The following is an 11,911-nucleotide window of genomic DNA, read 5'->3' on the forward strand; positions in this document are numbered from 1 at the left end:
AGTTTTACTTTTGCTATTACTGGTGTGTAATGATTATACCTGGAAAACGGGTTAGGTTGGGTCAGTTTGGGTAACGGGTCAAAACGTATTTGGGTTGAAATGGGTTATGGGTCAAACGGGTAAAAATGTTAAACAGTTCCACACGGGTCAGGTTGGGTCAGTTTGGGTAACAGGTCAAAACGGGTAATGGGTCAAATAGGTCCAAACGGGGTCATATACTTTTACATTTGATTTTTTACATTTATTTATTATTTTAGTTATTATTATTAATTATTATTATTATTATTATTATTTTTATATATAAGAAAATATTAATATACATAATAATTTTTATTTTATTTTATTTTATTTTTTTGGCAAAAAACGAAAACTTTATAACAAACTTTTTCTCGAAAAGAGAAAAATAAAAACAAGATACAAAAATGAACGCGGACGGGGCTCGAAAGCAGAAAACAAACCTAGCTAAAGTTAACTAAACTCGAGCCCCTCCGAAAACCAACAAAGAGAGCCACAAACAAGCTACAACACAAACACTAAAATAGAGAACGGACTAGCAGCAGAAAAAACTACTAAATAACACAAGAAAACCAAAGCCCACTAACCGATGGCCTCATTGCCTATGATGTTGCTGTCGACGCCATTGCCCGCACTAGCTTTGAACGAAAAGTTGGCACCATTCCGGTCCCGTCACCAATGTTAGAACCCGACGGAGGAGAACTAAAACCATGCAATCTAAACTCCTCGAAAAAACCCCCTTTTTGACCCAAACATCCCGAACCCGAGCCAATGTAAGACCACTTGCAATATCCGTCCACTTTAGCATCTTTGACCGAGTTTTGGATTGCATCACCCTCTTCATCAACTTCACTTTCATCACGTAAACTAAACGAATGAACCGACACAATCTTCTTTTTAGCCTTATCCTGTACCTTGCTTTTCGAACCAAATTTCTTCAACCCGGACCCACTAAATTTACTCGAATGCGTGACCCCTACTCGACAAAAACCTACACAATTCGCGTCCGAACAAATACAGTGCAACCTACTCGCACCATTACCCGTAGCAACATTAGTCAAATTATCTAACAAACATGTCGTCTCTAACCCCATCGTTTGGGGAGCATCCGACCCCACAACCACATTCACGATATCGTTCAGCTTCCTTTTTTTGTTTACGAACCCTTGGCCTTCAAGAGCCTTGTCTATCTCTGAATATTGTGCATCATAAATGATTGATATAACCATTAATGATTTCATAAATGATTGACGGATGAAACCTGTTATACGCGATCCATTTGACACATTCACAAGACCCATTAAACCTGTCTCAGTTTATTGAACTTTAGGATTTGATACTCATTTGACCCTTTTTTTATATTTTGTATAAGACCCAATAGGTTGGAGGAAAACTTATTGGACCTCTTGTTTAGTTTTGGACACATTGCCAGGCCTAATTGTTTTCAAGACCCGTTTGACCCGAAAGCTTGACCCATTTGACACAAATTTGAGAGTATGGGTCTCAATTGCCAAATATAATAATGATATTTGGGTCTTCTTATTAATGGTTTATTTTGGTCGTGCTTTATCTCAATCAGTTCAAATCAAAATACTGAATTTTTTTTTGAAATAGTAATAATTGAAGCACCATTTACAGAACTAGAAAAATTAAAATGGGTTTTACAAATCTAGTAAAACCGGTGTTGAAGATAAACAGAGATGAGTACCACCTCGTTTTACAAATCTAGTAAAACCGGGTTTTACAAATTGATATAATATAATATTATACTTTTATAAAAACAGAGATGAGTACCACCTCGTTTGGAGATAAACTTCGTGAACAAGTTGAAGAGCGCCTTGACTTCTACGATAAGAGCGTCGCACCTCGTAAAAATATTGACATGATGAAAGCTGCTATGGAAAATGCTGCAAATCAAGGTTAGCCTGGTTAAAAGTTGACACTCATGTAGCAAAGAAATTATTACTGTTATTGCAAAAGTGCGAACAGTGAGGTTTTTCATATTGTTTGATGACATTAAACTTTTGTGTTCTGTAATAATGATTTTTTCATATTGTTTGATGAACAATGAATTCCCAAGTACAGAAATGGATGTGGACAAATCTTCTGAACCACCATTGAAGAAAAGCAAGAAAAAGAAATCTAAAAGCAAGTCTGCAGAAGATGAAACATCTGCAAAGGATGAAAAAATTACGGTTGAAGATGGAGATGTTGCAGAAGCTAAAACCAAGAAAAAGAAGAAAAAACGAGCACTTGAAGATGTACAACCCGATGATAATGGCAACGAAAATAGTGTTGGTGCAGATGATGGTACAGAGAAGAAGAAAAAGAAGAAGAGGAAGAAGAAGAGCAAAGATGTTGAAATGGAGGATGTTAGTGAAGAAGGTAAGAAGAAAAAGAAAAAGAAATCGAGAGAGTAATCTTGTGGTCCGTTGATGTACATGTGATGCTATACTTTTGATGATAATGGAGAATTGGTGTATATGTTAATATATCGGTAAACGTATCTGCTTTTGTTTCTGGTCATGTTTTCTGTGGTCCATTTGGTTGGACTGTTTTCTGTCCAAATGGTAATATGTGCTGCTGATTGGGAAGCAATTTTGTTTGTAGTTTTGAACTTTTAAGTTTGTGCATCGATTATGATCGCCAAGTTTCATTTCTTTTTGAATAGTATCTACACTTTGAGATGAAAGGGTTTAGAACATTATATGTATTGAAAATTTTGTTCCGCTTTATTATTATTCGTTGCCAATCAGCTTAAGGCGTAACTCAATTTGATCAAATAACAGTTCGTGGGTCAAAGCCAAGTCTAATGGTTCCGTGCCTGCTTTATTATTTGGTTAAATGGATAATGCTAGAATTTTGATACTCTTGATACGGAGTGATCATTAATGCCTGCTTTGAGAACCGTGTGAACGAAGAGTGGGAGTGGCACACTTATTTGAGCAGTACATGTATTCCGTTTCTTGAGGTTTTGACTTCCCTTTTTCGGATCTGGTATGTATAAGTGTACGACTGGACACATCTGAATGTAAGTTTTCTAAACTTTGGCAGCATATAGCTTTCGAGTACTGCTAGGGTAAAAACATGGTGGAATTATGTCATCTGTGTGTGAAGTGCAGCGATTTGGATGCTCCCCTGTTCTTCTACTGCATAGATGGCGCAAGTGTTTTGTGACTGAGAAATAATCGTATAGATTGTCGTTTTGTTGGTTTTGTAAAATTTTGTACTAATATATTATGTTTTTCGAAAAACAAATTAAAAAAGATCGACTTGACCTTTAAAAAACTTTCTAAACATATATCAAAAAATCAATTAAAGGTTGAGCGGCGAACTCGTCCATTTATATGTTCTAACCCCATTTTTATATTCAGTAGTAATTACTAAATTACTAATTATCAATTATTATTCATTGTCGAATGTTTTAAAAGTTGATCCAGATTGAATTTAAACTAATTAACAGAAGTAGGTAGTAAGGTGGCTGGAGTAAAAATTCACAAGAAATGGATGTGGAGTTCCATCCCACATTGGCTTGATGTAAAAACAGAAGGCATAGAAGGAGCTATATAAACTAAACAGGTGTGGATGTTGAAAGCCACGCAGCCACGTAGTGAGCACAAGCTAACTATTCTTTCGTCTTTTACTAAAGAATACTGTGTGCTTGTTACATTTCACTAGTATTCGCCTATTTTTGCGGAGTCCCTTTTTTATTAAAGGGCTCCAACCAAATTTTCAGTTTGAAGTTTTATTAGCTTGTTGTCTAGAGACGTCGTTTGAAGTTTTATTAGCTTGTTGTTTAGAGACGGTGCAAAATGTGTAGTTGACAACGGTCTAAAATTTTAAAGAACATATACAATAATTCTTTCAGTTATAGTGTATCAGTAACATTTTATAATCGAATCCCAAAAATTCATTTATCAAAAACTTAATCGCACATGGACTTTTTGGAATTTTTTCTATATAGAGTTTTTGTGTTGCTAGCAAGGTGATGGTATTCGAGAATTTATGTGTGTTAATACTCCGTATATCCGTAAACGTATCAGCTTTGTTTCTGGTCATGTTTCTTGTGTCCATTTGGTTGGACTGTTTATGTCCAAATGGTAAATCTGATGATGATTGGGAAGCAATTTTGTTTGTATTTTTTAACATTTAAGTTTGTGTATATATTATGATCACTTTTTTTCTGGCAAAAAAGTAATAATTTAAATAACAAGATTGGACTATACATCCATAGAATGAAGCCTCAAAAACGAGAACAAGAAACAACCATCCGAGCTCAACCAAAAGACGCCAAACTAAACAAGAGCTCACTACCTTATTCGATTATGATCACTAAGTTTAATTTTCTTTGTAAATGGTATCTACACTTTCAGATAAAAGGTTTTAGAACATTTGTAGGTATTGATATTTTGTCGCTTTTCATAATTTGTTGCTAATCAGCTTAACGCATAACTCAAATTGATCAAATAATAATCAGCTTAACGCATAACTCAAATTGATCAAATAAAAAGGGTTATAATTTGGCAATAGTTTATGGGTAAAAGCCAAGTGTAGTGGTTTCTTTGCCTGCTTGATTACTTTGGTTAAAATAAATGATGTTACAGTTTAGATACTTAGTGGATAGGGAGCGATCATTAACCTCTGCTTTCAGAACCGTGTGAACGAAGAGTGGGCAGAAAAGGAATGAGGTCCTTGTAAGGAGTCACATACTTACTTGAGCCGTACATGTATTCTGTCTCTTGAGGTTTCAACTTTTCCCTTTTTTGGATCCCGTATGTACAAGTCCAACGACTGGACATTTCTAAATGTACGTTTCACAAACTTTGGCAGCATAGGGCTTCGAGTAGTGCTAGGGTAACATTTCTAAATGTACGCTTTGTAAACTCACAACATATGAACATAGGTCTTTAGAGTAGTGTTAGGGTAAAAACATGGAGGAATTATCTCCTCCGTGTGTGAAGTGCCTAGATTCACATGCTCACTAGTTTTTTTTTTGTTTCCTTTCAGATCCGAGTTTCCGACTCGTTTTGAGAGCAGACTAATTTCGATGCGACAACCTGCTTCTCAAGCTGCTCGGAGTCGTACATGATGAAACTCTGTGGCTATAAGGGGTTTTTGACTTTTTGATCCTCCATTAACTCGAACTCCTGATCTACCTTTCTACGGAAAAGTCATAATCATCATTCCCACCTCATGGTTGCTTGCTCACTTGTTCTTCTTGTGAATTTTCCGAAGCATAAGTTTTTGTGTTCTTGTAATTGAGAAATATTTGTACTTCTTTTGCTGGTTCTGTGTAGTTTTTGTGCTAACATATTCTCTTTTTGCCAAAACAAATTAAAAAAGTATTGACTCGACCTTTAAAATTTTTTTACACATTATATCAAAAAGTCATCAAAAAGTCGATGAAAGTTTGAGTGGCGGCTTGACAAGTTAGAACTCGTCCATTTATATGTTTCAACCCCATTTTTATATTCATATTCATTCATTGTCAAATACAATAAAAACTTGATTTTTTTTAAAATAGTAATTTTTTTAAAGAGACTTGCAAAAATGGAAAAATTATCAAAATCGTTTCGAAAATGGTAAAACCGAAGTTCCAAAGTTCGGTTTTGGTCAAACCCGAAGTTTGGAACTTCGGATTTTTTTTTTTTTACAAAACAATATAAAAAAATAATAAAAAAAGCAAAACCGAAGTTTTATTTTTTTTATTTTTTTGTAAAAAAGAAAAAGAAAAAAACAAATCCGAAGTTTGAAACTTCGAATTTGGCAAAACCGAAGTTTCAAACTTCGGTTTTACTATTTTTGTATGGAAAAATCCGATTTTTCCATTTTTTCAAGTCTCTTTAAAAAAGTTACTATTTTAAAAAAAAAATCTAAAAACTTGAACAAGTTTGAATTCAAACTAATCAACAGAAGATAGGTAAGGTGGCTGGTGTAGAAATTCACACAAAAATGGATGTGGAGTCCATCCCACATTGGTTTGATGTAAAAAACAGAAGCCACAGAAGAAGCTATATAAACTAGCACGTGTGATTTTTGAAATGCACAGTCAGGTTGTTACTAGATAGCACATTCGCCTTATTTATTTATTTTTTTCAATTTTTAATTTTAATACAATTCACTCACTGTTGTTATCCGATGACGCTATATCTTTTACACGTATCCTTTTCTGGATACGCACTGTTTTTAGCTCACGGGGTTGATGAAATCGGTCAAAACACAGAAGCTGTTCGTAAACTCAGTAATTGATCATAATCGCTTTGGTAAAGTTGTAAAACTTGCAGCTTTTAATCCTTTTGAATCATATTATGATTCTTTAAATCAATGCAGTGCTTTATCTGAAGGTATGCCTATATATATGTTCTCTATCTGAATATAAAATTGTGCCATTTTGGTTTATTAGGGTTTAAAAATATAAAATAATGGTTCATCTACTTTTTATCTTTTTTTTCAGGTGAAAAAAAGAATTATATTAAATAAGCCTTCATCGGAACGATGAAGAATATCAACATAATACATTGAAAGAGGCTTTTGAGCCCAATAAAAAAGACGGGAAATTGAAACTACGATTGATAACAAAAAAAAACTCCTACAAAACGCATTAAGCCCAACGTTGATAAGAATGGTTCCTCTGCTGTCGAATCTGTGTCATTTTGGTTTATCAGGGTTTAAGAAAATTAAATAATGGTTCATCAACTTTCGAATTTTTTATATTTAACTTTAGACTAATTAACATGTGAAGTTATGGAGGTTTTTTTTTTTTTTTTTTTAAAAAAATTTTGGTTGAAATATATAAGGATATCATTAGAATGGAAAAATCCCTAATCCAACTAAAGTAACCAAACCAAACAGACAACGGATGGTGTCACATGTTAATAAACTAAAAAAATGTGCTTTCAGAAAAATTTACAAGATGGCTGATTTCACTCAAAAAAATTTACATTATCCACTTGTGTCACTTTTTAAAAATCCAAAAAGATTTCCACTACGGTACGTGTCACGTGCTACCAGCCTACTACCACTCAACCTATATACTAGGTCCACTAACGGAAACTTAAATAACGGGCTACACCTACTAACAAGAAACAATAAACGGGTTAAGGATTCCTTAACCCGTATTAATAAATTTCAATTGGGTTGAATCTTTGATAAACTCGGTTGCAAATTAATTGGGTTGAATCTTTGATAAACTCGGTTGCAAATTTCAATTCAATTTTCCACAGCCTTGTACATTGCATTAAATACTAATTTTAGTGGGTTCTTTGTTAAAATGGTTGGGGTCAACCTTTAATAATCCAAACCATATAGCCTTTGAATTTGAAAACTGCATGCTTATAATTTTTTTTAAAGTGGTGTCAATTGACACCCCAATCCAAAGCGTGGCTCCGCCACTGTTAAGGAATGTAAGAAGCTGATCCGAAAGTTATTTTAATAAGCACTGCTAGCTCTTCTATACTTATGTAGAATATATTACTAGCTACTGTTTTTTGGTCGTTTGTTAAGTTTTTAACCTTTGCTTCTAGGGCAAATAACTGACAAGTTTAGGAAATTTTTGGAGCTTAATCTTCCTAAAGTTAAGGAAGGTAAGAAGCCTGAGTTTAGCTTAGGAGTAGCTGATCCGAAAATCGTATCTCATATATACGAAGAAACTAATATTCCTTGTCAAAGTAATGAGTTTATTTTTGAGCTCATTCGTGGTGTTCGTTTGCATTTCAATACGTTTATCCAGAATCTCAAGGTTTGGTTTTTTTTTTTTTTTTTCCTTTTTAAATATCATGGAATTATGTACTAGCCGGCTCGTTGAATGTTTTTTTTTTTTTCATCTGTATAGCCTGATGAGTTGGAGAAAGTTAAACATGCTTTGAACCAAATCTACTTTGTTAAGCCACCGCCAACTGTTAAACTTAGTGACAATATCCTTGATAATCTTGTCATTCATATTGATACTCTTGATAAGTGTATTAACATGAATTCGATGATAGTCAGGTTTGTTTTGCTTCCGTCATCCTTAATTTTTGTTTAATTGTAAAATCGTCGCCATCTAATTGTTGTATTCCTTTTATGGGCAGGGAATGGTTTCCAAAGCTGGTTAAGATTGTTAATGACAACTATATATATGCTAAAGTTGCAATGCATATTGACAACAAGTCGGAGTTACATGAAAATAAATTATCTGGCCTAATAGATATTTTTTGAGGATGATAATAAAGCAAAGGAAGTACTAGAAGCTTCCAAAGCATCCACAGGTATGTTTACATTTAACTTAACATGGAGAGTCATGGATAAGTTGTTTGTCATTTTGACTTGTTAATTAAGACGTGTCTTAATTTTTTTTTTTTTAAATAAGAGTGATTTTCTATTTGAGTCTACACTATTCAAAAATTAATTATTAACTGCCTTTCAACTTCTCCACATGGAGGGTTAATTAAGTAATCTTAGTAATTCATACGTTTATTCAGTACATAAAACAAACACTAATTATTTATTCATCATTTATTTTTTACATACCAAATATATATTTAACACCCTAGAATTTTTTTTTTTTTTAAATACACAGTGAAAGTCAACTATTAACTATTAATTACACATATAGTCATATTTCACAAATTCACTGGTGTTACTTAATTACAGATCATGTTGTAAAGTCTTTTACATAAAACATCAGAGTCACACTGTGTCAAATATCTTCATTTGCCCTGCTATACCCACCAAAAGTCACTAATACACACCTGCAAGGCAAAACACCGTGGGAGAATTAGCGCACCGCTAAGTGAATGGAAATATCAAATAGGATATCACTATAAGCTCTAAGCACAGCTTAAGGTCACAAGTCACAAGCTACTGGATCACTAGCACAGAAAAGATCACAAGAAGACCGGCGGCCTGGCCGAGCCATTAACTACTAGCTGATCGGGCTAGAGTTTACCGATAGTTCTTAATACTGAAACACTGGTGTAGTCTTCCAGACGTGACGCACTCGTCATTCACACTATACCACCACATCAGTAACACAAGAACCCAACCCAATTCCTATCGTACAAGACACCTCGCTATGAAATGGTTGACCCCTTCCGTCGCACACAACACCTCGACGGGATCACTGAGTGTACACATAATCACATAATATCACAGTCACTGGTCACTGACTAAAGGCACAGTCTAATCATACATATCACTGGTCACTGGGAGCATATCACTAATCATAGCACAAGACACTACACTGTCTTAGCACTATATAACAATATCCGAAAGGATAGTCTCACTCACCGATACCAGCAAAACTCAGTGGTCTTATATTACTGAGTCTTCACATCCACTTTATCACCTGAGAATAAATACTGAACAAGTTAGTAAATCATATCATTTACTAACAATATCACAATATGTATATTCAATATACATACTTACACATATATGCATATATACACAATATTACCATCTAACAATATGCATATCACAGTAGATATATAAAACATCACATACATATACAATACAAGTATATATATCTATATATATCTACACTAACATCTCAATACATACATGTATACATCAATCAAGTAAATACGCACACTTGAATAATCACTATGCATATATACATGTACCACTATGTATCTAATACATCATCATCATACATATATATATATACAAACCACACACACACACACACACACACACACACACACATATATATATATATATATATATATATATATATATATATATATATATATATATATATATATAAACATATATATATAACCATACACATATATAACATATATATATATCACATATATCTATATACATATATTCATAAACATGTCCATATATTAATCATACAAAACGAGCGGTCAACTCAACACACAAACCACAAAACAAAGGTACGGGAAAACGGGTTGCGGGCCACGCCAAGCCGCTTTGCACCACGAGGGCAAACAACACCAAAACAAGGCTGCAACAGTAGCAATCAGCTGCAAAATTGCAACAGACAGAAGCAGAAAATAGTAGCAGCAGCTACGCTGCTGCACCCTTCGGTTTCACCCATGAAATTCGAGGTTCGAGCTATTTTTTAACCAAATTAACATGTTAATAATCAGCTACAAACATGTATATATCACAAGGCAAGAAATCAACACCTAACTCATAAAAACCCAAACTTAACCCATAAGCCCTAAATCACAATTTCATACACTTTGACACAAATTCAGCAAGCCTGAATCATGCACAAATCATATGCAAACTATAACCATAATCAATTTAAGCATTAACACATCAAACCATAAGATTTGATCAGTATCCTATTTTGTACAAAAACCCATAAAACCTCATATTCAAATTACACAATTCAATCATGGTTATCTAGATAAAAATTACATCAATCATGTTGATAATTCATAAACAACATGTTTTCAAGCAACAATAATAATCGATATTATTATGTAAGCATCATTCACCAAGATTCAAGAAATTATCCTATTTTGTATAGATTTAGAAAACTAACTTATACAATTAAAAATAATTCAAGAAGATGTCATCTTGTTTACCTGATCCTGATGTGGCTTTTAAGCACCAAAATACCATCACAATTTGATTACATGACTTCAAGAATTAAAGGATAATTTTAATTAAAGTAGATATGAAGAAGTAGATATTCCATATATGTTTGTAGGCGTACATGTGTGTGTTTGACTTCACTATTTCCCAATCTAAAAAACAAGATAAGTTTAAGGATGGTGATGATGTATGCGATCATGTATATGTATATAAAATGATGTATGTACAAATAGAACAAGAGATAAAGGAGTAGTAGAAAGTTAGGTACAGATATACCCACACACAAGATAGCCGCCCCACCCATTTTAAGTGATATTTTATTAGGCTTTTTATCCGTTATCTAAAACACGATGTTTCGGTTAGGCAGTCCTAACGAAGCCCAAATCACACAAACAAATATTTTCTGTGACCATTGTCATGAACACATTAATTTAGTCACATAATAAATTATCAACGCATAATTTATTATTTCACTCCTTATAATTAAATCATATGAATTACTCATAATTTAAATATAATATTTAAATTATAATAATAAAATAACACAATATACCTATTTCATTTAAGCCCATAACTAGGGTGTTACAAATCTACCTCCCTTAAAAAGATTCCGTCCTCGAAATCTAGTCACTTTCGAACAAAGAAGTTTATTTGGTTAGTCACTATCACTAAAGTCACAGGTTCTCATCACAACCTCTATTTTCTAGTTCAAGTTCGAGTCCAAATTGTAAAACTCATTTACTCTAACTTACATAATTAGTTAAATCACGGTCCACGAGTCTCAAATTACAGTTTTCACAGTCTTACTTATCAAGACCGACAGTCAAATCTAACCCTTTGTCATTCGAAACCAAACACTTTTCCCGACAATAATGCAAAGGATAATATATTTTCATGACAACACATCGTCCAGTACAATGACATTTGCCTCGAAAGTCTTTCAACCAACCACTGGTGTCCACAATTTCCTCAGTCGATCCATTAGTCAAGGTCCAAAATCTTGTCACGATGTCACTTGGTACCATCAATTTCACGTATTTGTCATTAGATTTAACTCTTTACACGGTTAAATTCCCTCAAATTTCCAAACAACGGCAACTAAATTCCATTTATTTTACTAGTCTTGGTACTTATGTCTACAAAACACATCTTTAATTCACTAAAACTGTCCAGGCTAGTCAGTCAACATTTTTTTTTTATCCAACAATAAATGTGTAGTTCATGTATGATTTAAGTCATCTAAATTTCCTTTAGTTTTCCAAAATGTCTGTATGGTTTACAAGAATATAATTTCATTGGCCAGACGCAATTATATCATTCTAAATCATACTTTCATTCGAGT

The 11,911-nt window shown here is 33.5% G+C and overlaps 1 protein-coding gene, 1 long non-coding RNA gene and 1 other non-coding gene across 3 annotated transcripts; 2 read left to right on the plus strand and 1 right to left on the minus strand.

Moving 5' to 3' along the window:
- Nucleotides 1–3,615: 3,615 nt before the first annotated feature.
- On the plus strand, nucleotides 3,616–3,734 carry LOC139860802 (U5 spliceosomal RNA). The gene has a single exon (XR_011763418.1). It is a non-coding gene; the product is annotated as a U5 spliceosomal RNA (small nuclear RNA).
- Nucleotides 3,735–6,153: 2,419 nt separating this feature from the next.
- On the plus strand, nucleotides 6,154–8,211 carry LOC139859016 (uncharacterized). The gene is made up of 5 exons (XM_071847838.1): nucleotides 6,154–6,256; nucleotides 6,300–6,359; nucleotides 7,539–7,753; nucleotides 7,847–8,001; nucleotides 8,085–8,211. Exons 1-5 carry the CDS (start codon nucleotides 6,154–6,156, stop codon nucleotides 8,209–8,211), a joined length of 660 nt encoding a protein of 219 aa, XP_071703939.1.
- Nucleotides 8,212–8,482: 271 nt separating this feature from the next.
- On the minus strand, nucleotides 8,483–10,803 carry LOC139857271 (uncharacterized). The gene is made up of 3 exons (XR_011762446.1): nucleotides 10,560–10,803; nucleotides 9,283–9,340; nucleotides 8,483–8,744 (listed from the first exon to the last, which is right to left on the minus strand). It is a non-coding gene; the product is annotated as an uncharacterized lncRNA (long non-coding RNA).
- Between the last annotated feature and the right edge of the window lie 1,108 nt (nucleotides 10,804–11,911).

The sequence above is a fragment of the Rutidosis leptorrhynchoides genome, chromosome 7 (assembly GCF_046630445.1).
Source record: "Rutidosis leptorrhynchoides isolate AG116_Rl617_1_P2 chromosome 7, CSIRO_AGI_Rlap_v1, whole genome shotgun sequence".
Lineage (NCBI taxonomy): Eukaryota > Viridiplantae > Streptophyta > Magnoliopsida > Asterales > Asteraceae > Rutidosis > Rutidosis leptorrhynchoides.